The sequence below is a fragment of the Ochlerotatus camptorhynchus genome, unplaced genomic scaffold (assembly GCF_037179485.1).
Source record: "Ochlerotatus camptorhynchus isolate MF236.1 unplaced genomic scaffold, CSIRO-AGI_Acam_v1.1 ptg000434l, whole genome shotgun sequence".
NCBI classification, from domain to species: Eukaryota; Metazoa; Arthropoda; class Insecta; order Diptera; family Culicidae; genus Ochlerotatus; species Ochlerotatus camptorhynchus.
Genome location: NW_027040920.1, coordinates 4198326 through 4222544, shown reverse-complemented (window position 1 = coordinate 4222544; position 24219 = coordinate 4198326). Strand labels below are relative to the sequence as shown.

General features: G+C 40.6%; 2 protein-coding genes across 8 annotated transcripts in view; both read left to right on the top strand.

Moving 5' to 3' along the window:
- shep (alan shepard) overlaps positions 1-24219 on the top strand; it is a 584228-nt gene that overhangs the window by 5718 nt on the left and 554291 nt on the right. The window lies entirely within an intron of this gene.
- On the top strand, positions 19333-20121 carry LOC135711558 (adult-specific cuticular protein ACP-20-like). The gene is made up of 2 exons (XM_065234426.1): positions 19333-19640; positions 19710-20121. The coding sequence occupies exons 1-2, from the start codon at positions 19473-19475 to the stop codon at positions 20040-20042; spliced, it is 501 nt and encodes a 166-aa protein (XP_065090498.1). The 5' UTR covers positions 19333-19472; the 3' UTR covers positions 20043-20121.

Here is a 24219-nt window from a genome sequence, read left to right as displayed (position 1 = left end):
AACAAACAATCACGTCATATGTGTTTGTGACGCTGAGAAAATGCTAATAGCAGCGCGGATCCTGCAACGAGAATTCGTAAATTCCCCTATATGCATTTTTTTTAGTTTGTTCATAATGAAGGGACTGTATGTTTGATGTTCCTTTTTGTTACCGTTAATTTAGTGAAAAGAAAAAAAATCCCGGACCATGATTCACAAACTGCTCTGTTTGACAGGTTTCCATGTGTAGCTCTATTGTTGTTTAATTTAATTTTGTATTGTCTTTTAATATTTTGCCAACGATTTAATTCATTAAATCGACCTATAAAATGCAAATATACATTGTCTCTGGTAATTAAATCTCTCTCTCCTACACACCCTCGCACTACTCCAGTAAAATGCTATACAACCCCTAACAAGTACCCTCAGTACTTTCAACTGTAACGTAAAAACATTATTTTACAACAAACGAAACTCTCCGGCACGCCGCGCACTCGGTTCCTCCCCCAAAAAAGTGAAAATATCCTCACTGCAAGCTTTTAAGCTTTTCACAAAGTGCCACAAAATGGTTTGAATTACATTTATCTCTGCTGCTCAAACAGTGCGCTACAGCAGTAGCAGCTGTATCCGTACCTACCAACCTACCATGCTACACACGAGTACAGCTTCCTTTAACTAACATTACCCTGCCCGCCCAGCCTGCCTCTGGGTGGTGTTTCCCAATGTGTAGCGAGTGCGAAACCGTGCCAGGAATGTAGTAAATTATTTTATTAGTGTAATAAAGCACCGCTCACTCTGGTGTGCACCGACTGCTGCTTCTGCTGCTGCCTCTACTCGCTTTCCCTCTCACACACAGAGGGGGCAAAGTAAATATTTTCAAACTAACATCCACTCTCGCTTCCTGTTTGCATTCCACACCCACCCGTTCGGAAATTCGGTTTCAACCGCCAGGAAAAGATTCCTCCGCGTACTCGCACCCGAAGCTGCACAGTTGTTAGTGTGTGCGTGTTAGTTTCGGCAATGCCAAAGTTCTATCATAGTTTGTATAAATTTCTCAACCTCTACGGTTTACGTGCTTTCGGGACTGTCCATGAAACACGATAAGAATTTTGCGAGAGCAGTGGGTGGGATTCTGCTTCATACACATTATCAGGATATTCTATATAGTCGATTAACTACACAGGGTTCACAGTTTCCGAAAAGATGTAAACGTTGCTTATGGACAGCCTTTTCGTTCGTTCGTGAGAGACAACTGCTGTTCCGGAAGGGTTTCGAAATGAGCTTGAAAATTTAAGTCTTTTCTTATCCAGCAACTGAGATTATGGTTTACAAGAGCCTTTTCTGATACAATTCCAAATTATCACGTCGCATTTATTCGGGTACATATTTTTTAATCTTACTTTCAAGTCACAGCTATTAGCTACAAATATAAATGTGATCTGGGCTTGTCCTTTGCTGCACACAGAAGGGTGTAGCGACAAAAGGTCGAAAGACAGAAGGCCCAAAGCTGATGTAAATAGGCTGAAACTGATTTGTCATGACTTTAAACAAATTCTCAAAAGTAAAATATATTCTTTAACATTTGGTTATCATTGACTTTGCTGTAATGTTGAATAATATAATCACAATTACAATCTATTCAATATTCCCCTCTTAGAAAGTTTAATCATGAGAATTATTAAATAATTTAAAATGAAAATTTACTTTCTGAACTTTGGAAAACTTGTGAGTTTTAGGATTTGAAAAATTTTTGAAAAATCAAAATCTTATGTTTTTATTAGATTTTTCATGATCAGTTATTCCGAAAAATTGTGATGAGATATTAGGATCTCATACTTTTTAGACGTTTTTCCTTCTTTAATACGTGAGCAGTGCTTTAATGTATAAAATATCAATACAATTTACTCTTCTTTAAATTACACTCAGTCCTAAAAAAGCAGTTTTGTGATTTTGACCTTTTGTACTTTCGAGCTTATGTCCTTTCGACATTATGTCCTTTCGACCTTATGGTCTTTTGGCCTTTTGTCCTTTCGACCTTTTGTTAAAAGATTCGCATAGAAGTCGTCTTTATTCCTCTCGTTCCATGGCTGCACGTTGCCAGCCTCGCAGTCTTCGAACACACTAAAATTATTTTACCGAAATGTGTGAAATTGTACCGAAATCTCAACAGCTGACCGTTCGGTAAATAGTTCGGTAATTTTTCACAGTTTTCCTGTAATTTTTCAATGAATATCAGTGAAAAATCCGCAATTACCGAACTGTTTACCGAACGGTCAGCTGTTGAGATTTCGGTAAAATTTCACAGATTTCGGTAAAATAATCTTAGTGTGAAGGCTCTGCAGGTCGCCTTCCAGCTGGTACATCCACCTGTCATTGTCATTGTCGTTATTGAGAACCATTTTCACCGGTCTACCGGCCTTCTTATGACGTGCCCAGCCCACCGTAGACGCTAGACTTTTGCGGTGTGGTCAATGTGCCTATGGAGTAGTTCTACGCCAACCCGGGTAGAATCTTTACTATGAAATATAAAGTTGTTATGGATAAGCATTCCATAAAAGTTAAGTTTAAAAAAGTTTATAATCTTACTAATAGTTTATGTTCTGTGATTTTGGTAAATTTTGAAGAGTCTATGGTGCACATTTCAGAAAAGTTTTATTAAGCTAGCTTTCTTATAAACATAAGTTTTAAAATCTTAAAAATGTACTTTATTTGTTGTTGAAGCTTATAACAGTTTTATTTTTAATTTTATGACAAAAACTTGTTTTTGTTTGTTTGAAAATGCAGTCCAGCTTATTCAGACGTTTTTTTTCAATTAGATAAGCCGTTTTCAAGCTATGATTTATTGAAAAATATCATATACGCCATTTTGAAAAATTCCAAATGGCTGAAATTCATTGCACCTACTGAACGATAATGCGAAGTTGCAATAAGATATTCAATGTTTTCTAAACCAGTCTGGAGCTAAGATCTTGGAGATATAACAATATCCTGAAAATCCTTACGAGTCCAAGAGGTTCGAGATAGCCTTTTGACAATATACCGGTCATCAAATGATATCAATAAGACATTTGTTGCTTTGCAAAGTATTCTGGAATTCAGATCTTAAAGATCTACATGCTCAATGAAGTCATGAAAATACGTCCTGAAAGTCTTTAGAAGTCCGGGAAGTTCAAGAGAACCTTTTGTCAACATGATTAAAGGGTGTCCACGATGAAATTGCCACACTATGAAATTGCTCTAACTTTTTAACCGTTGGGTAGAATTTAATGAAAATTTGGGTGGATTTAGTTCATAGTGCATTATTTACATCCTGCAAGTTTTAAAGTTCTGTGATCAAAACTCGCGGAAATGGAGTCGAAAGAACAGCTTGTGCGTGATAAAATCTTGCGCATTCATCACGAGAACAAGGATCTCTCGCATCGTTCGCGGTTCGAGGAACGGTTGACCACCGATCGGAAGCCCAGAAGTGAAGGAAAAAGTATTCCGTACAACACCAAAAATCACAACCGCGTAGTTGGGGCCTTCAACCGAAATCCGAACGCCTCCGTTAGGGATGTGGCTAAGAAGCTGCACCTAAGCCGAAGTTTTGTCCAGAAGGCCAAAACTAAGGCTTCGAACGTTCAAGGTACAAAAGGCCCCTAATCGCGACGAGAAGCAGAACAAGTCCGCCAAAACCCGTGCCAGGAAGTTGTACCTCAACATGCTGACGAAAGTTGAATGCTACATCATGGACGACGAAACATATGTGAAGGCCGACTTCAAACAGATCCCCGGCAACCTGTTTTTCACGGCCAAGGATAAGTTCAGCGTTCCGGAGCATGTCCGCACTCAGAAGATGTCCAAATTTGCGAAGAAATTCCTGGTTTGGCAAGCCATCTGCACGTGCGGGAAGCGGAGTGCACCTTTCGTGACCCAGGACACGATGAACGGACAGGTGTACATAAAAGAGTGCCTCCAGAAGCGGCTGCTTCCTCTCCTGAAGGCCCACAACGTCCCAACAATCTTCTGGCCGGATTTGGCCTCATGCCACTACTCCAAGGACGTGCTGAAGTGGTATGCGGACAATAAGGTCAATTTCGTGCCGAAAATGTTCAACCCTCACAACACTCCGGAGCTCCGCCCCATCGAGAAGTACTGGGCGATTATGAAGCAGCACCTTCTTAAACGACCTAAAGTAGTGAAGACAGTCGAGGAACTGAAGAAAGTATGGGTTTACATGCAAAAAACGGTTGATTCACAGGTTGTGCAGAATCTTATGACCGGGGTTAAGGCCAAGGTGCGGGCATTTGCGTATGGACTGTAAATAAAATACGAGTAAAATGGTAAAATGAAGTTTAATAGTTATTTCTCAATCCCTGAAAATTTGATGGCAATCGGATGAAAACTCGAATTTTGCGAATCAATTTTGTGTGTGGCAATTTCATCGTGGACACCCTTTATCATCGGATTGTTTCAATAAGATATTTAATGCTATCCAAAGTATTCTGGAGTTCAGATATTAAAGATTTACAGGCTCAATGAAATATTGAACAATGTCCCGAAAGTTTTTGTAATTCCGGGAAGTTAAAGTGAGCCTTCTGTCAGCATGCACATCAGCGGTGCCGGTGGTGTAGTGGTAAGTGTGATTGCCTCTCACCCCAGCAGACCCGGGGTTCAATCCCAGTCGGCGCCGCGGGGATGTTCTGAGGCATAACATCTCTGATCACGCCTTCCTTCGGAAGGGAAGTAAATCCGTTGGTTCCCGGTTCATGAGTTTGATGGGTCGATAGGTAGGGTCCAGGTGTGGGAGCTGCCTCGCTGGCGTCGGTAGCATTGGTGCTCAGCACGGAAAGCAAGATCGACAGAAAACAAATCAAAGGAAAAAAAAAGCATGCACATCATCGAATGGATTTAATAAGATATTTAACTATCTCCAAAGTATTCGGGAGTTCAGTTTTTGAAGATCTACATGCTCAATAAAGTCGTGAACAATGTCCTAAAAGTCCTTTTGAGTTCGTGAAGTTCAAGTGAGCCTTTTGTCAACAAGCACATCATCGAATTGTTACAATACGATATTTAACGATCTCCAAATTATTCTGGAGTTTAGATCGGGAAGATCTACAGGCTCAATGAAGTCTTGATCAATATCCTGATTTTTTTTTTTTGAGTTCGTGAAGTTCATCGTGAAAACCTTGCTTTATATCGAAGTGTTTCTGGTTATTTGACAAGGACATGTGGTATTCAGTCATTGCGAGAATGTACCTGTTACGCATTTGACCACAAACGTTTGGTTGCTGGGTACATTATCAAAGAGCTTTGGGGGTGATGTGGCGTTCAATGAAAATTAACTCCTAATCAACAATAATTTATGGTCGTCCTGAAAAGAACCATTTTGTCGTGATAGTTGTGTAATGCTGATCAATTAGGGTGTTCAACACAGATGAGACTGTCGAGCTAGATGTTGTTTGGAACGAGTGTGACGCGCTTGGCATACATGATCCACAGCGACTTACGAAGAGCTACTGAATCCGATCAGTAGCGGTGTTGCTTCTTCCACCTTCTTCGGTGTATGACCACTCATGTGGGCTGCAGCTCGTTGTTTGCGGGCAGCCTTTCGTTGTGTACTGGAGAACAATGTTCAACGACACGCGCCTAAAACACTGCTGCTGCTGCTGACGACGACCGACCGGACACCACCACCCACCACACATGATGATTGAATATGCACCGTTCAGCGAGACCGGATGGAAAGCGTGTTAGGGAAAACGCTTTTGGCAGGCAATCGATGATAATTTTTATCACCATTTCAACAGTTGGACATTTGTGTAGTTTTCAACAATGACCTATTGAAAATTGGTAAAGTGTTCATTTTAGATGCGTGGAAAAATTTCCAATCGATTGGCTTGCTTAGAATTAAAATCCATCATCAATTGACAGAGCTATAAGTGGTCAAAACCTGACCACTTTTCGTAACGCGGTTGATTTTGGTTTTTTGAAATTGCACCCCCAATATGTTGCCGAAAAACGTAATCCTACGTCAAAAAAAAAAAGATTCAAACGTCAATTTGTCGAAACTCTTTGCTAGTTTTCGTGTGCGATAGTTTCGAAAAATTGACATTTGAATCTTTGTTTACAAAAGCAGATATGGCGATTTGAAAATTCACTATTCTATTAAGAGAGTTTTAGATTTTTTTTCAAGAAATTTCAAGACTTCAAGATTTTGGAATGCATTTCAGAAATAACATCAAGATGTTTCAGAGAAAATTAAAGGGAGTTTTGTAAAGAACTCTAATGACGGTAAGCTAGTTTGGACTTTAACTTCAAGTCAATTGTGTAGAGTAGAAGTTCTGTGGAAAATTCCAAAACGATTGTGAAGACGATTCAGGGATACGTGAACAATACCAAAAGAATTGAATTTTGAGGGTACAATTCCAAAGAAATTCTCAGAATATTTTTAAGGGAATTCCGATGATGATTTCAAGGGCATCACGAAAAGAATTTCCATAGAATATTATGGGAATTTTCAAACAAACTTTCAAAAGAACTTTAAGGGGAGAGCTTCAAAATAATTCTGAACAAAATTTCAAGACAATTATGAGAAGAACTGCTTTGGTGTTCTATAGAGTATTCAAGCGAATTTATTAAATTGAATTATGGAAGGAAGCTTCAGTGAATTCCTAGAAAAAATATACCTTCTATTTCAAACACTATTTAGATGCTACTCCTCCACTATCTGCTTGCATTTGTCGTCAAATCAAAGTCATTTAATCCATTCATTAACATGAATCTGAAGGCTATGAGATATAAAGCTCACTGAAAATGTTCGTTCTTTGATTGCTCACAGCCATCAATTAAATGCTCATGAGCGCGCTCATCAAGGAATTATTCATGGGCAAACAGAATCGAATGCCACATATTTAAGCCTTAAATATGTCTCTAGAGTTTTCAAGTCACCTTTCAGGATGACCAGTGAACCGGAAAATCTGGAAAACCGGGAAAAAGCCGGGAGTACGAAACCACCGGGAAAAAACAGGAAAAGCCCGTGAATTTCGATGAAAAACCGGGAAAAATATACTTCATCCTCTCTTTGGAAAAAGTAAGTTTCTGAACCCTTGGACTGGACTATATTGATGAAAATTCCATAGGAATTTCAAGGAGATTTTAGAATGATTCCAAAGGGCAACAACAAGGTATGTCAGAGAAAAATTCCAAAGGAGTCTTTGGGAGTACTCTTAGAGAGTTTTGACTACAACGCCAAGTCAGTTCTGTGAGTTCAAAGTTGAATTTTTTTGTGGTTCTGTTGGAAATTCCATAACGATTGTAAAGAGCATTTCAGATCTATTTCTAATGATTATTTTTAATAAGTTCAGTGTTAAGGCAGTGTTCGTGCAGGCGATTACTACTGCCTCTACCCGACCCTTAACATGAAATAACTACTGTACCTACCCATAGATATTCCCACTTGTCCCCGTATCATTGTCATTGCTTGTTATGTACTGTTCTTGTTATGTTACAGTAAATAAACGTCTGTAGTACTTTTACCTCCGCCATGACAGGACGGTCAGTGATTCGATCGTAAGTCATTATTTTTAACTATTACAAAACGTACAAATTGGGTCCTATCCGTGCGCGACCAGGCAGCTCTTATGAGAACTTCAAATAAATTCCTAGGGTATTGAGTTCTGTGGAAATTTAGAAACATAATTTTAAGTCAATTCTAAATAAAGTTTCGAGGGACCCCGTTAATAATCTCAAGGGATTCGGATTGCTAGGGCTTAATTCCAAAAGAATCATGTGAAGATTTTTATGGGATTTCCGAGGATAATTCTAAGGGCATCTTGCAAAGAATTTCTGGCAGAAGTCTAAGAAAAATTCCAGGTTGATGTTTGGACGATATTAGAGGAGAACTCTAAGATGATTCTGAGCAGAAATGCAAGACAATTTAAGAGAATTAAAATCGATTTAAAATATCTCGACCAGCAATTAAAAAGGGCCTATCAGCTTTTGTAAACAATACTTAATGCCGTTTTCACACGAACCGAAGCTCGCCCATGCAAACCATCTCTCTTCTCTCTCTTTTCCGATAATGTTGTTGTTTATAAAAGCTAATAGACCCCTTTCAATTGAGCTCACTGCGGTTTGTTCGTTGATCAAACCAAGGACCTGACACGCCGCCATCTCTTCGTAGCCAACATAAAAACGTGAACACACGTATCAATCAAAGCGGGCCCAGTGCGTGGGCCTGTGGCTATGCTCGCTATGGTTACTTGTTATTAATAGAGATAGTGATGCCAACTCCTTGGATCAAACAAGCACACTGTTTATCACGGCAACGAGCCCTCACTATCATTAGACGACGTGAGTTTGATCACAGCTGTTCGCTCATTAGATACGTTTGCTGTGTTCTTAAAAAGCTCACTGTTATAAAGCTCTCGGTCATATATTTCAACCCCTGCCCTCGCGTTCACGCATCTTATCTGCCTGTGTCGCATTCAGCTCTACATCAGCATTGAGCCATTTCCCGTATGACGACAACGACGACGATGGAACTTTTCCGCGATTTTATCGCTTTTATCAACCTGGGAGCAACATTTCATGTTTGTGAGTGTGTTTGTGTGTGCCTTGCACTGCGAAGTTGTGACCGTTCCGATAAAAGCCCAGCTCGTAAACAGTTTTGCGCTGTTAACTGTTTCCGTAGGCGGAAGCAGCTAATGGATTCCTTTGAGGCTACGAAAATTTCTCGCTCGAACCGGATTTCTGCCTTATTTTGTAACATTTCAACCGAAATTCCAATTATTAAATCGATCGATTTTCCCGGTTATGAAAATTTTCGTTGGAATCTTCCCTCAATTCCGCTGACAAAACATTTCGATGGTTTCGCTGTGAGGATTAAAGGATTTCATTTCCGTCGAATCAGTTTTCATAACAACATCCCCTCGCCCTCCCCTCCAAGAGGAAGGCAGATTCCATCCCGAGTTTTCATCAACTTGTTACTGCTACTGCTGTTACTAACCGGGATAGGCTTTCCTTTTCTGCTGGATTAGCTATTTCAAGTGTTTGTTCTACGTTTTTCAGCTCCTTCTGCGAAATCACCGTTTTCTGCTGATTTCGGGAGCACATGTACACAGGGCAGTGGAAAATAAAATAATCCGATGCTTTTCCACAAGGTTCAAGGTTGCCATTCGAGAATTCTCAGTTCACTTGACATGCTTCGTGCGTAAGTATTATTTAAGAGCATGAGAAGTTCGATTTCAAACCGTCCTCAAGAGGCTGTCTCTCTGCGGACACGTGTATGACCTCACGCGGATAAATGTCCACTACACCCACCCGTTGCTTCTGATGCTGCTTTTGCTGTGGCTAGGTCCTGATATTTCGCACGGTTTTTCCGTGATTCAGTGTTTGCAATAACAAATACATATCTGCATATTTGATTCCTCGAATGTTTCGTAGCGAAGTCTGTGGTACAATTGTGCGGTCAGGCTCAGAATTCGGTAATTAATTATCATATACCACCGTATGCTCTTTTGCTGTGAGAGTCGTTTAAATTGTAAACCATGGTCAATATTGTTATGCCACAATGTTCGTATTAAAATAAGAGATTTTTAAATAATTCAATATTATTGTTTAATCCAAAATAGCGGATTTTAGTGACCATCAATCACAATGTTGTCAAATGGAATGTTTACTACGAGGCCGATTAAAAATTGCAACAACCATCACATAAAAAACTATGGCTCCAAAGAACGTTTCTGAATATTTTTGGAATCGGTTAACAGGTTCCGGAGATATGGCCGGAACATATTCCGATGTGTATGGGCAGCAGGGCTGGTAGCGATCAATGCTGTCAAAAATAGTGGGTTTAGTTACCATTTTGAAGAAATAAGTGACCAAATAGTGACTTATATGACCTAAGAGATGAAAAGTAGTTGTTCTGATGGCACACCAAACAAATGTTAGATGTTTTAGACTTATTAAATTACTTACCTTACCAATCAGGCTAAGGCCTTGTTGTCCTCTGCTGTCCGAAGAAGTCGTCTCCACTCTACTCGATCCATGGCCACAGTTCGCCAGCCTCGTAGTCTGCGAAGGGTCCGCAGGTCACCTTCTACTTGGTCGATCCACCTTGCCCGCTGCGCGCCTCTTCTTCTTGTTCCTGTTGGGTCGCTTTCTAGAACCATTTTCACTGGGTCGTCGTGCGGCATTCTTACGACGTGCTCAGCCCACCGTAGTCGCCCAATTTTTGCAATGTGGACGATGGATGGTTCTCCCAGCAGCTGGTGCAATTCGTGGTTCATTCGCCTCCTCCACGTTCCGTCATCCATCTGCACTCCACCGTAGATGGTACGCAACACCTTCCGTTCGAAAACACCAATGGCGCGTTGGTCCTCCACGAGCATAGTCCAGGTCTCGTGGCCGTAAAGGACCACCGGTCTAATCAGCGTCTTGTAGACAGTCAACTTCGTGCGGCGGCGAATTTTATTCGACCGGAGCGTCCTCCGGAGTCCAAAGTAGGCACGATTCCCTGCCATAATGCGTCTTTGAATTTCTCTGCTGGTATCATTTTCGGCGGTCACCAGTGAGCCCAAATACACGAACTCATCGACCACCTCGATTTCGTCACCGTCAATCTGAACTCGGGGTGGGAGGCTAACATTGTCTTCCCTAGAACCTCTTGCTTTCATATATTTTGTCTTTGATGCGTTGATGGCAAGTCCAATCCGTCTAGCTTCAGCCTTCAGTCTGATGTACGTTTCCGCCATCATCTCAAAGTTCCGTGCCATAATGTCAATGTCATCGGCGAAACCAAGGAGCTGGATGGACTTTCTGAATATCGTGCCACTCGTGTCTATCCCAGCTCTTCTGATCACACCTTCTAACGCGATGTTGAACAGCAGACACGAAAGTCCATCACCCTGCCGTAACCCCCTTCGAGATTCAAAGGGACTCGAGAGTGTCCCCGATACTCGAACAACGCACGTCACTCGATCCATCGTCGCCTTGACCAATCGCGTCAGTTTATCCGGAAATCCGTACTCGTGCATAATCTGCCATAGCTGATCTCGATCGATTGTGTCGTATGCGGATTTGAAATCGATGAACAAATGATGTGTGGGCACGTTGTATTCGCGGCATTTCTGCAGAACCTGCCGAATCGCGTAAATTTGGTCCGTGGTAGCGCGGGCACCCATGAATCCCGCCTGGTATTGCCCCACGAACTCTCTTGCATATGGTGACAGACGGCGGCATAGAATTTGGGAGAGTACCTTGTAGGCGGCGCTCAGCAGTGTGATCGCGCGGTAGTTGCAGCAATCCAACTTGTCGCCCTTTTTGTAGATTGGGCATACGACACCTTCCATCCACTCCTCCGGTAATATCTCCTCCTCCCAAATCTTGGCAATTACCCAGTGCAGCGCTCTAGCCAGTGCTTCACCACCGTATTTCAATAGCTCACTTGGTAGTTGATCTACACCAGTTGCTTTGTTGTTCTTCAGCCGACCGATCTCCTCCTCAACTTCTTGAAGATCAGGGGCCGGTAGCCTGTCGTCTTCTGCGCGTGCTCCAAGGTCTGTTGCCGTGCCACCTTCGTTTTCTGCTGCTTCACCGTTGAGGTGCTCGTCATAGTACTGCTTCCACCTCTCAATCACCTCACACTCGTTCGTGAGAAGGTTACCGTCCAAGTCCTTGCACATATCGGCTTGCGGCACGTAGCCTTTGCGCGAACTATTTAGCTTCTCGTAGAACTTCCGTGTGTCGTTTACGCGGTACAGATTTTCCATCGCCTCGCGATCACGATCTTCCTGCTGACGCTTCTTCCTTCGGAAAACCGAGTTTTGTCTGTTCCGCGCTTGTCTGTATCGCTCCACATTCAATCTCGTGCGGTGTTGCAGCATTCTCGCCCGTGCTGCATTCTTCTCCTCTACTAACAGTTTGCATTCGCCGTCAAACCAGTCATTTCTTCGGTCCGGGATTGCAGTACCTAGTGCCGCTATAGCAGTACTACCTATGGCTGAACGGATGTCCCTCCAGCCATCTTCAAGAGAAGCTGCGCCAAGCTGCTCTTCCGTGGGTAGTGCAACTTCCAGCTGCTGCGCGTAGTCCTGGGCAACTCCGGTGTCCCGTAGTTGCTCAATGTTGGGTCGTGGCGTTCGACTTCGACGTGTGTTATGCACCGTCGAGAGTTTTGAGCGCATGCATACTGCAACTAGGTAGTGGTCCGAATCTATGTTCGCACTGCGGTACGTGCGGACGTTGATAATGTCGGAGAAGAATTTCCCGTCGATTAGAACGTGATCGATTTGGTTTTCTGTGTGTTGGTCAGGTGATCTCCAGGTGGCTTTGTGGATATCCTTGCGGGGGAAAAAGGTACTTCGAACTACCATACCCCGGGAGGCTGCAAAGTTCACGCATCGTTGGCCGTTGTCGTTCGATACGGCATGCAGGCTGTTTGGCCCGATTGCCGGTCTATACATTGCCTCCCGTCCTACCTGAGCGTTCATGTCGCCGATGACGATTTTGACGTCCCGTTGCGAACAGCCGTCGTACACCTGCTCCAGCTGCGCATAGAACGCTTCTTTCTCGTCGTCGGGTCTCCCTTCGTGTGGGCAGTGCACGTTGATGATGCTGTAGTTGAAGAAACGGCCCTTAATCCTCAACTTGCACATCCTCGCGTTGATCGGCTGCCAACCAATCACGCGTTGGCGCATCTTACCCAGCACTACAAAGCCGGTTCCCAGCTCGTTGGTGGTGCCACAGCTCTGGTAGAAAGTAGCCGCTCGATGCCCACTTTTCCATACCTTTTGTCCCGTCCAGCAAAGTTCCTGCAGTGCTACGACTTCGAAGTTGCGTGGTTGAAGTTCGTCATAGATTAACCTATCGCAACCCGGGAAGCCGAGCGATTTGCAGTTCCATGTTCCGAGTTTCCAATCGTAGTCCTTATTTCGTCGCGTAGGTCTGTGCCGATTGTTCCGATCCGTATTTCTTTCTTCGGTATTTGCAACTTTGTTTTTTTCCAGGGCGGCTTGTTGGGCCTGCCCCAACCCCCTGTCTCGCCGGGGGACCATCGTGCACAGCTCTGTTTAGAGTCCCACGCTGGCACTAGGACGGTGATCAGCCGCTCCTAACATGGAGAACAGACGCCGTTTTGAGCCGCACCTCCATGGTGAGCAGACGCTCAGGTTTGGTGAAGCATTTTCTCTATCACCGTACTATGGTTACCGCGCCAGTGTTCGCGTCGCACCTCTTCACTTTGCTATTGCCGGACTGGCAACATTGCCCAGGCTACGCCAACCAGCTGTGTCCATGTTTCAGCTGGTAGTCTTTTGTTATCATATGACTCGAGGAGGCGTGAAGTAGGAACTTGTGAGGACCAGGGCTAGGTATTCCGCAGACTTATTAAATTAGTATCTCATAAACATTTATGTACGATATAAAGCTTTAATGGGCAAGATTCAAGAGTAACCCACGGTATTAGTCAGAGTGTCTAATAACAGGCAAAACCTGTAAAACCGCAAATCCTCAGGGAATTTAGTTTTTCCTGAGAATATCTGGAAGTCTCAGGGAATTTAATCATTATTGACGGAATTTAATAATTTTCTTTGGATAAGTATATTTTAATGAAAAGAATGCATTTCAAAATAAAAACATTAAGTTTTTCTCGATATTTTCATTCACACATTGAATTTTATACATCCAAAGTGAACTATATAATCTTCGGTAACAAATAAATTTATAAAACTCAGAGACTTGAAAGGCTATTTTTAATTTGGACAAGTTTTTGAAATTCTAGAGCTAAAAGTTATAAAACTTCAAGAATGTGGAGTCAAATTCCAGTTTTAAAGGCTCATGGAATTTTATTTTAATTTCTAAGGAGCTCATTCCAAGGGAGTTCTGAAAAAAATATATTTGAGAAAATCATTAAGTGCATTCTGCTTTCAAGGCAGTTCTGAGTTTGAGAAACAAGCCTGATGCTCACAATACTTCTCAACAAATATTTAAACTTCCCTGAACTTTTCCGGGCTTCATAAACAATCGTCAATTTTCCTTACGATTGACGAAAACTTCTCAGAAGTTTTAACAATTCGCTCAAGTTCTCGAAACTTCTTTAAATTTGTATAATTTATTTAATATTAATGGAAGTGCTCTGAGGTTCTCTGTTCTTCCTTACGTTGTCGAAGTTTTTGAAGTTCTCATGAAGCTTGTTGTACTGCCCTGATTTTAATTGAACTGTCCTAAACATGTTTAAGCATCCATGATCTTCTGAACTTATGTGAAGATATCAATAATCTTCATCTTCTTAGCATCTCTGAAATTCTATGAAAATCTGGAAACTTCTTAATATCCCGCTAATTTTCTGAAACTACTGGACCTGAACTCCCCGTGAAATACCCCCTATTACTAAGCGTCTTGAAATGCTCTCACATTTTGCTAATCTTCATGATAGTTCCTTAAGTTCTCGGATCTTCCCTTAAGTTCCATAGACTACTCCAGTACAGTAACTCCAGTAACAATTGATTAAATTTGCTCCCGTATTTTCGTGGAATGGAACGGAATAATTAATATAATTCTGTGATTTTCACGGAAGTTCTCAACATTATTTTTTAATTTCGTGGATTTCCCCTTAATTATCGACACTACTTCATTACTTCATTAATAGTCTAGACATTCATGATGTTATTAAAACTGCCTAAAAGATTTATGAATTTCGTTAAACTTCTCTAGACTGCCCTCAAATACTCAGTACTTTTTATAAGAACTCACAATTTAACGGAATTTTATTAAATTGCCTTTCCACAATTTTCCTTAAGTAATAAATGCTCACGGAACTTTGCCTCAAATCACTTATTTTCCCTGAACATATCTGGACATCGCAGAAGTTTTTTATGCTTACCGGAAGTTCTCTATATCTGTTTAATGTTCCAACAAATTTTCTGATATATATTCATAACTCCCTGATGCTTCTGAAGTTTTTGGATCAATCATAGAATTCTCGGAATATTCCGTAATTCCACGGAACTCCTTGTAAGTCGCTGCAAATTTTCTGAAATTAATGGAATTTTTCTGAATACAATTAAACTATCTAAAACAATCTAAGTAAGATCTCTGGATTTCTAGAATCGATGCTTGCCAAAATATTTTCTATAACTAAAGCTAATTTTTCGAAATTTTTTAAAGTACTTGAAATATGATCATAGGGTATACGTCCCTAACCTCGGTCTAATATGCAGCCATCGATTACGTTTTTAATCATAACTCATCAATGAATTTACCTGCAAACGATATTCTACTGCTAAATGGTATGCTTAGATATGCTTATCATGTCGTTTGCTATCAGAAACCACGAAAAGTTGAAAAACTTACTTTTTTTAAGACAATAACTCACGAGGGAAATGTATGTAATATGGGTCTATTGTCCCCAAATTGGGTCTATTTATGGATGCAACTTCGTCCTATCTTGTTTGATCCTCAAAAAAACGCTCTTGGTAACGTTTTCTGATGTATTTTTTTTTATCACTATCACTGTTAACTTAATGCTCTTCATTCCTCAAAACATTTCTTAGAGAAAATTTTACGAAAACTACATTAAATCACTCAATTTAAAAATTAAAAATTAAAAATTTCGCTTATCGTCTTTTGACCGCAGAATATCTAAATCAGAACATTGTGATGTTCATTATACAGGTTTGGCAGAAAAAATCTCCCTTCCTGTTCGTTCCTTATCATCCAAATGCAAAACAACATTGTTGACGTTACTCTTATTGCTATATGCTGTCAAATGAATTTCATGGGCCATAGTTAGGAACATAGAAAAGAAATGTGTCCCTAAAGTTGGGTCCATGTTTTACTTGTGAAAACGTTGTTAAACAATTAAAATAAACATAAAATATTCAAACAGCAACTGTAAGTTTTACGTCTAGTGTGTATTATCAGGTAATTCCAATCAATAAATGCCATAATCAGGCCATTTGATGATCGTCAGTCAACCTTCCCATCTTAACCTTATAAGTCATGGCGGCTAAAAACTCCGAACATTGTGATATTCTCAACCAGTTTTATTACTTACGAGAGCTGAAAATGTATTGAAATGTTGTGATATAAATTGATTTGTGTGTGGTACACATTTATCAACCATCAGTGATCAATATTTTCCTTATTTTTTGTGTAATATTCCTTAATTAATTATTTATTTGCGTGATAGGCCGAATGAAAGGACTAGACCCACATTACATACCGTAACCCTATCATTTTTATTGCGTTCCAGAAATTCTCTCGGAGCTTTGCTGAAGATTCCGGAAATTCGTTTCTAGAAGCTTCTTTAAGGTACCTGTAATTTTCATGAAATTATTTGAACTGCCGTTTTATTCTCTGATGTTGTCGGAGCTTTCCTGAATTTCTCAACTCTATCGAAAATCTAGGTTCTGCTCTGAAATCAATGGAATTCTCGTAAATACCTTTAAATTTCCGTGAAATTCTCTGGACTTCCGTTAAGTTCCTCGATTTTTTTCTAAAGTTTTCATAAATTCTCTCGATGTCTCCGTACGTCCCTGAAATTCTCGGAACATCTTAAGAGTTCTTGATTTTTTTTTACAGGACGTCATGGAAATATCCTGAATTTGGCTATACTCTTTCTTATAGATCTTTAAGCTGCACAAAAAATCTGGACTAAAGTTACAGGAGCTGCCCTTAAGATCTCTGAAATTCCCCAAATATCTCTAGATCTAGCTTTTATGAGGTACTTAAAACCTCTTAAAAGTTTTCACAACTTTCCTCTAGTTCTCTTTACTCCTGAAGTACTCTTGGCACCGGTTAAGTTCCCTGAAATTCTAGGCACTTCTTAAAAATTCCTGTAGTTTTTCGGAAGCTAACAGAAGTGGTTCTGAAAGCTTCCAGTTAGTTAATCATATTTTGAGGATGTTAACTTCCCGTATGTTCCCTCAGTTTGTTTATGAAGCTTCACTGAAATTCTCAGCATCTTCTTTCATTTCTCAGAACTTTTGTAAAGTTCCTACAATTGTTGTGAAGTCAATGCGACTGAAGATCTCTAAATGTTCATAACGTTAATGACAAGCTTCAAATATTTTGTTTTCCCTTAATTCTGGCACTTTGAAAAAATAAATTATATTTTAAACTTGTGCGTGGAAAACGAATCTTCAGAAGAGAATATTGAGCTCATTCTTTAAAACTGATTATCATGTTGTGGTACCAAAGCAAAAGCATATTTTTAACACATCCAAAACATAGCTTTCTTATTATAAATATGGAAATTACCCGTTAAAGTTCTAGAAAAATCAGGGAATTCTATTTAGCCAAATGAGTAGACACTCTGTAAATAAAGAAAGACGATTAAACGTTAGTTTGACAGTTGCACCATGACGAATTCGTATTCGTACGTATTCGTGATTTGTCCCACGCGCAAATGTCGCAAAAAGACATTTCAATCGCCGTGGGAGTGTCCCGGTGGACCGTCAAAAGGGTTTTAGACCGAGAATAGAAAGGACAACTATCCACGAAGGTGACCACAGGTCGTCCGAGGTCAGCTCGTGTTCCGAGGGTTATCGCTGCTATCAAAAGGAAGATTCGGGTGAATCCAGTGCGTTCAATAAGGAAAATGGCAAAGGAACACGGGATCAGTGACTTTACGGCACGGAAGATCGTAAAGGAAGATTGCGGGGCAAATTCGAGGGCACGGAAAAACTGACATGATTACCAACCGCATCCGGAAGCTACGAGTCGAACTATGCAAGGAAATCTTGAACTTCATTAAGCGAAAAAAATCTGGTAATCCTGTTCACCGACGAGATAATGTTTACCGTTGATCCCATATCAAATTCCAGAACCGACCGGTATATTAGTTCTCTTCCGGTAAAAGACGTGGCCGACAAGCACAAGAACGTGTATCTGACCAAGCATCCTGCTAGCGTTATGGTGTTTGGATTGGTGGCTTCCAATGGCAAAAAAAATAGACCCGATGTTCATTCCAGAAGGCGACAAGGTCAACACGGAGGTCTACATCGGGATTTTAAGTAAGTATGTTCTTCCGTGGATCAAAGAACAGTACGGTCCGACGCAAAAATATTTCAACAAGATGGGGCTCCGTGCCACACCTCAAACCGCACTCAGAAGTGGTTGCAGGAACATCTTCCGTTCTGGGCGAACGATATGTGGCCGCCATCCAGCCCCGATCTTAATCCGCTGGATTACTCAATATGGTGCGTCATGAAGGCCAAGGCCTGTTCTAAACGCCACCCGAGTACACCAAGCCTCAGACAAACATTGACCCGTACCTGGAGAGAAATGAATCCAGACTACATTATAAGAACCTGCCGTGCATTCCGGAAGCGTGTGGAGGCCGTAATTGCAGCAAGTGGAAACTCGATCGATGATTAACAAAGTTTAAGACTCTGAGAAACATCCCCCCTTTAAATAAATAAAAAAAACTCGAAAACGAAATTTTTGAGAATTTTTCAAATTTTGACATTGCTCAATGGTGCAAACATTATCACGCATACGGTAGGCTCCAACTACTTGTTGATTGGCCACCCAGGTTAACGCTTTGAGCTGTTATTATTCTATAATCTTTTTCTAACCGTAAAATTTGTGGTTACTACGCTGTATCCACATCTATCGTCTTTCTTTTTTTTTCCCTTTGATTTGTTTTTCGTCGATCTTGTTTTCCGTGCTGAGCACCAATGCTACCGACGCCAGGGAGGCAGCTCCCACACCTGGACCCTACCTATCGACTCATCAACTCATGAACCGGGGACCAACGGCTTTACTTCCATTCCGAAGAAAGGCGTGATCAGAGATGTTATGCCTCAGAACATCCCGGCGGTGCCGACTGGGATTGAACCCAGGCCTGCTGGGGTGAGAGGTAATCATGTTAACCACTACCACTTGGTCATTTCGTCCGTAGAACCTGTTGTCATTCCGAATCCTTAAAGAAGGCAGTCATCGCCACACTTGTTCCCCAACTCCCTTATCCGGTGCAATTAAACCACCCCTGTACCGCATTATGACGACACCGACGACGGAGATGATGACCGTTCGGAACAAATCAGACTGCGTGAGGCGCAGCAGCAACAGCAAACAAAAACCGATACCTGCATGTATAGAACTTTTCCGAAACAGAACTTATGAATTTTTAATGAACTTGGTAGAAACCGAATCGATTGATTGATTGATGGTGGACGGGTTTAGGTGCAGCGGGGGCGGGGGGCGGCGCACACGCGTCAATGCCATAGGTGGGTGGAATCACTGCACCACCAGCGCCGGTACTGCCAGCAGCAGGTGGTGCAAAACTGTTCGATTTAGGGTTGTAGAAAGTTGAAGGGTGTGGATGACCTTCGAAAACGTTTTTGCGGATTGATTTTCCCCGATTGACGCCGTAACCGTTTGACAGCATTCCGCACATTCATTAGTATAAATAGTGCACAATGGTGCGGTAAAGTGCATCAGTAGCATTCGGAAGTTCTAACCGCAACCATTCTCGGTGTAAAATCCGCTAGCAGTGTCCTAAAATGTTCCGAGCAAGCTTTTTTGTAGCTGTTGCCCTTCTGGGAGCCGCTCTGGCCTACGAGCACCATGGATTCGTCAGTGAGGTCAAACACGTCCCGTACAAGTGGTACGGTGGTTCCGAGGGTGGCATGAGTGAAATGGGCGGCATGGGCTTTGGCGGAGGCTCTCAGGTGAGAAGAATCACTCGGGTTTGATGTGGCAGATTCAATATTAATGGCTTTTCGAAATTTGTGTTTCAGGGTGGAATTGGTATGGGTGGTGAGGATTATTACAGCTACCCGAAATACAACTTCGAGTACGGAGTGAAGGACTACAAAACGGGTGACCACAAGAGCCAGTGGGAGATGCGCGATGGCGATGTCGTCAAGGGCGCGTACAGCCTGGATGAAGCTGATGGAACCAAGCGCATTGTTGAGTACCACGCCGATAGCAAAAACGGTTTCGAAGCTAAGGTCAAGAACATTGGACATGCTATCCAGGAAGGCGGAATGGGTGGACAACAGATGGGTGGTCTCGAGGGCGGTTACTACGGACATGGTTACAGTTATAGCAAGCTGAAGAAGTACAACTAATTGGCTGAAGCAAGACTGACTCTCTTTTCCATTTTCAACCTGGCTTTTACATTTATAGTTTCCTTAAACGACCTGTGACCTGTTCTGAATATGTGCGCTATTCCTCAATAAAAATGCATGATGAAAACTATTTCATTTACTAGTGCTGAATTCCCACACCAGTATGGGGATCATGATCCATTGCCAAGTAATCCAATTCCAAGAACCTTCCTTTTCGTAATGCAAACACATGTATCGCCGCATCGCTCCAGAGTGCGCAGGCCAAAAGGTCCGAGGTTGAAATAATTAATCTCTTTAATCGTACCCGCATTAGATAGGTAAAGATAGGACGGATGGCAAGGATGGTTATTTCGGTTTTGCGAATCCTGGGATCCAACCAGTAGCAGTGTGCTGTGTGGAAAATTCCCTGTTGGCTTCTGCAGATGTACAACAAATTTGCTCCATTTCCCTGAAGCTCCTCGACTTTCCACCGACTGCTCGAAAGCCGTTGCTTGTAGCTCGGCGTGGGCGTTGACCGGGGGAGTCTCAGCTGTGGGAGTACATCGAATGACAAATCACCCGGTAAAATGGGAATGCCTTGTGCCAAAATCTAACCCATAAACTCGGTTGCCTCCTTTGCTTTATGCGATTCCTTGGCAGTTCCTACGGTGTGTTGTGGGTGGGGTTTATTTCATGAGTGGTTGGTTTTGCGATTTGCGGGGTTTGATTTGCCTTTGGCGGGGGATGGGGAATTTTCCCTTGAACGTACATCATATTTGAATGGAATAAATTATGCAATTCGATGGGAATTGGTACCACACAAGATTATGCATCCTTAGTAGTGAATTCAGAGAAAAGTATAAAAAAATGCTAGTCAGCAACTATTGAATGGTTTGTGAGGACTTTTCGGAGGAGGCTGGTGGCTAAATTTAATGAAGTGAAATTAATTGCAATATTCGAAAATGTTACAAACGAAACACGGAGGAAATGGGGCCTTTCTTAGCTCAGTCAATAAAAACGCTGCAGAATAGTAAGACCAGGGTTGAACAATTTCTCAAATTCCCTAGCAATAAAGTATGATTGTACTTGCTACACAATAATACTAAAGCAAAGGCTCAAAGAAAACTATTGTGAGAGCCGGTGTAAAATCCCAGTGGGCCGCCAAAGAAGAACGGAGGAAATCAAAAGGACTCCTTGGGTGGTTAGACAGCTTGTAGTACATAATAGGAGAACCTCTAGCCTTACATTAGAACAGATAGCAAACTTTTCCGTAGATAATTCCTGGATGTCTCATGGTATGTCATTTAGAATTTATAAAAGTGTTATCCTCAATTTTTCTTTTATTTCATCTCAGAATTCTATAGAAATTGTCCACAGTATTTTCTTGAAATGCTTCTCAAAATGCTCTTGATGAAAAATAGAATGAAATGTCCTCAAACTTTTTGATATTTCTTTAATAAATTCCTTTCGGAATTCTCTTGAAACTATCTTCAAACTAACTTTTCCAAATAATTTTATATTAGTATATTTAGTATCAAAAACATATTTTATTCATAATAAATAACCTTGGAAATCTGTTCAGATTAATCATGGGATTCTCCTTAAACTCACAAGAAAATATCCTTGGAGCTCTTCTCGTATCGTGGAATTCTGTTCTGAAATCCCTTTAAATTCCCCTAAAACAGGGTGTCGACTATCTGGAAAAACCTGGAAAATCAGGGAATATCAGGAAACTCATTTTTGAACCAGGAAAATCAGGGATTGTCAGAGAATTTCATTCAAAGTCAGGGAAATATGTCTCTATGACAGAAATATATGAATAAGTATGGCTGACTTCGCTAATTTCAAACAACTTAATTACTCGTTGTAGTTTGAGAAGTTTTTCAATTTCAAATTTTAAATAGAGTTGCGAAAGTGTGGTTGTTCAACGCTTTATGTTGCAGTTTTGCAAGTGGAGCAAAAGTTACTCAAATAAAAGCGTATTTCGATGATTTTGAGCCTATTATAAATTCTTCTCCCACTGGGTGTTGTCACAGTCCTGAGTTGAACCGAGACAAAAATTCAGATCCGTAGAGACGCTAAACGTTGTTAGTTGTTGCAAAATTAAGCTGCTTATGGGAATGTGCGTCTCTTCATAGATTTTATACCTAATTGCTTATGACAAAGGTAACCTTCAAGTAGATTCTGCGTCTGTTCGATCCAGCTATGTCCAACAAAAATCAATCCCTTGAGTGCATTGGAGCGCTTTTGAGTAAATGCAAGAATGATTAAGAGTTAAGCTGGGCTTAGAAAAGGCAAGTCTTTGATCAACTAGGTGGAATTCCATTGGCTTGAAGAGTTGAACCTGGTTGAACTTTTTTTTTCAATTCAAGTCAGTTAAATGGCATAGCTTACACGCTAAAGTCAGTTGATCAATTGACTTGCCTTGCCTAAACCCAGCTTTAAGAGAATATAATGATTTTTTTATGAATACTTCTAGTTCTTGTTCCTTATTGTGTTCTTAACAGCTTGATTAGGTCAGAGAACTAACTAAATGAGAATTTAGGATAATGGTCTTGCTTGGGAGTTTTTTTTTTATTCCTTGGAGTAGCACTTTTATGATTGAATAATGATTCAAAGATACGTAGACAAGCATTGCTTTGACAGCACAGAGTGGCTGTAGTAAGTATTCTAGGTCTTCATTGTAAACCTGGTTAGCTCGTATAATTAGCTTCACAGTAAAGTTTTAGTATGATAATGATGTTGCTGCTATTGCAATTTAGATGGAATTAACTTTCAGAACTTGGGAGATGGAAGTGTTGTTTTTATTTTTCCCACCGGAGGAATCCGCCCGCGAATTAGCTTTTGGTTAAGTATATTATTCGGAATAATTTTCTCACGGAGCTGGGTCTGAAAATGTGCTCAAGGCAAAACAAATATAATGGGATTAAAAACAAGTGTTTCATATGTGAAATGCAGAGTGACCAGTGAACCGGGAAAACCGGAAAAAGCTGGAATTTGGAGTCACCGGGAAAATCCCATGAATTTAGTTGACAAATCTGGAAAAATATACCGCGTCCTCCCTTCGAAAACAATAATATCTCAAGATCCTTAGACTGGTCTAGATTTTCAGGATAACTACAGTCACTTTGAAGAACAATTAAGAGAATTTTAGAATTTTTTTTCCAATGCAAATTTGAGCTGATTTTAGAATGAATTCTAGAGATAACACCCAGGTATTTCAGAGAATATTGTCTAGGTAGCTTTAGGAAAACCTCTAGGAGAATTTTTACTAGAACTCCCAAGAGTGAAGAGGATTCCAGGAAACTTGAGAAATACCGTGAATTTTGGGGGTACAATTCCAAAATAAATATGCAAAGATCTATAAGGATAGTCCGAGTATAATTCCAAGCACGTTTTAAAAGGAATTTCTAGAGAATGTAAGAAAAAATTCATGCAAATAAAAAAAAAATTGGAATCCTCCATAGAATTCATTTGATATTATTCTGAGAATTCAAATCATTAGAAAATATTCTCAACATTTTAATCAAAAATCTCTTCAGGAATACTAGTATGTGTAGACTAGAAGCCTATCCTAAGGAACCCTTCTGGGTCTTTTTCTTTCTTGAAATTATCCTCAGAACACCCTTTAAGGGGGAGTTCACCGCTCCGTAAAAAAATAATTACGTTTTGATTTTTCTAAAAATATTGAAAAAAGGTATAAAAAATCTAAAAAAAAATCACATCACGTGCATAAATATTTTTTATAAGTCATCGTAGTTGGACTCAAAAAACCACAAAACATCGACTTTTCGGTTTTGCTGAGAGTCCAATTTTTTTTAATGATGAGATAGAAAAAATATTTTTATATGAAAAGGAAGAAACTGATTTTCTTGGATTTTTGATATTTTTTCACTATGTTTTTAGAGAAATAAAAACGTTACGAAAATATTTTTTTTATTTTCGGGGCAGTAAACCTCCCCTTAAACTCTGTTTTAATGCTCTTTGAATTCTCGCCATCATTCTCTTGTAATTTTCCTTAAAACTCACTTCATATTCTCCTCTAGATTCCCATAAAATGCTCCTCAGAAACACCTAGGAATTCTTCCTAAAGTTATTTTCTCACCTTCCATGAAACTTTTCTAAGAATTATAAAGTACAGGTATACCACGATATAATGTAACTGTCATTTTTGACTTCCATCGCTGATTTTTCGTAA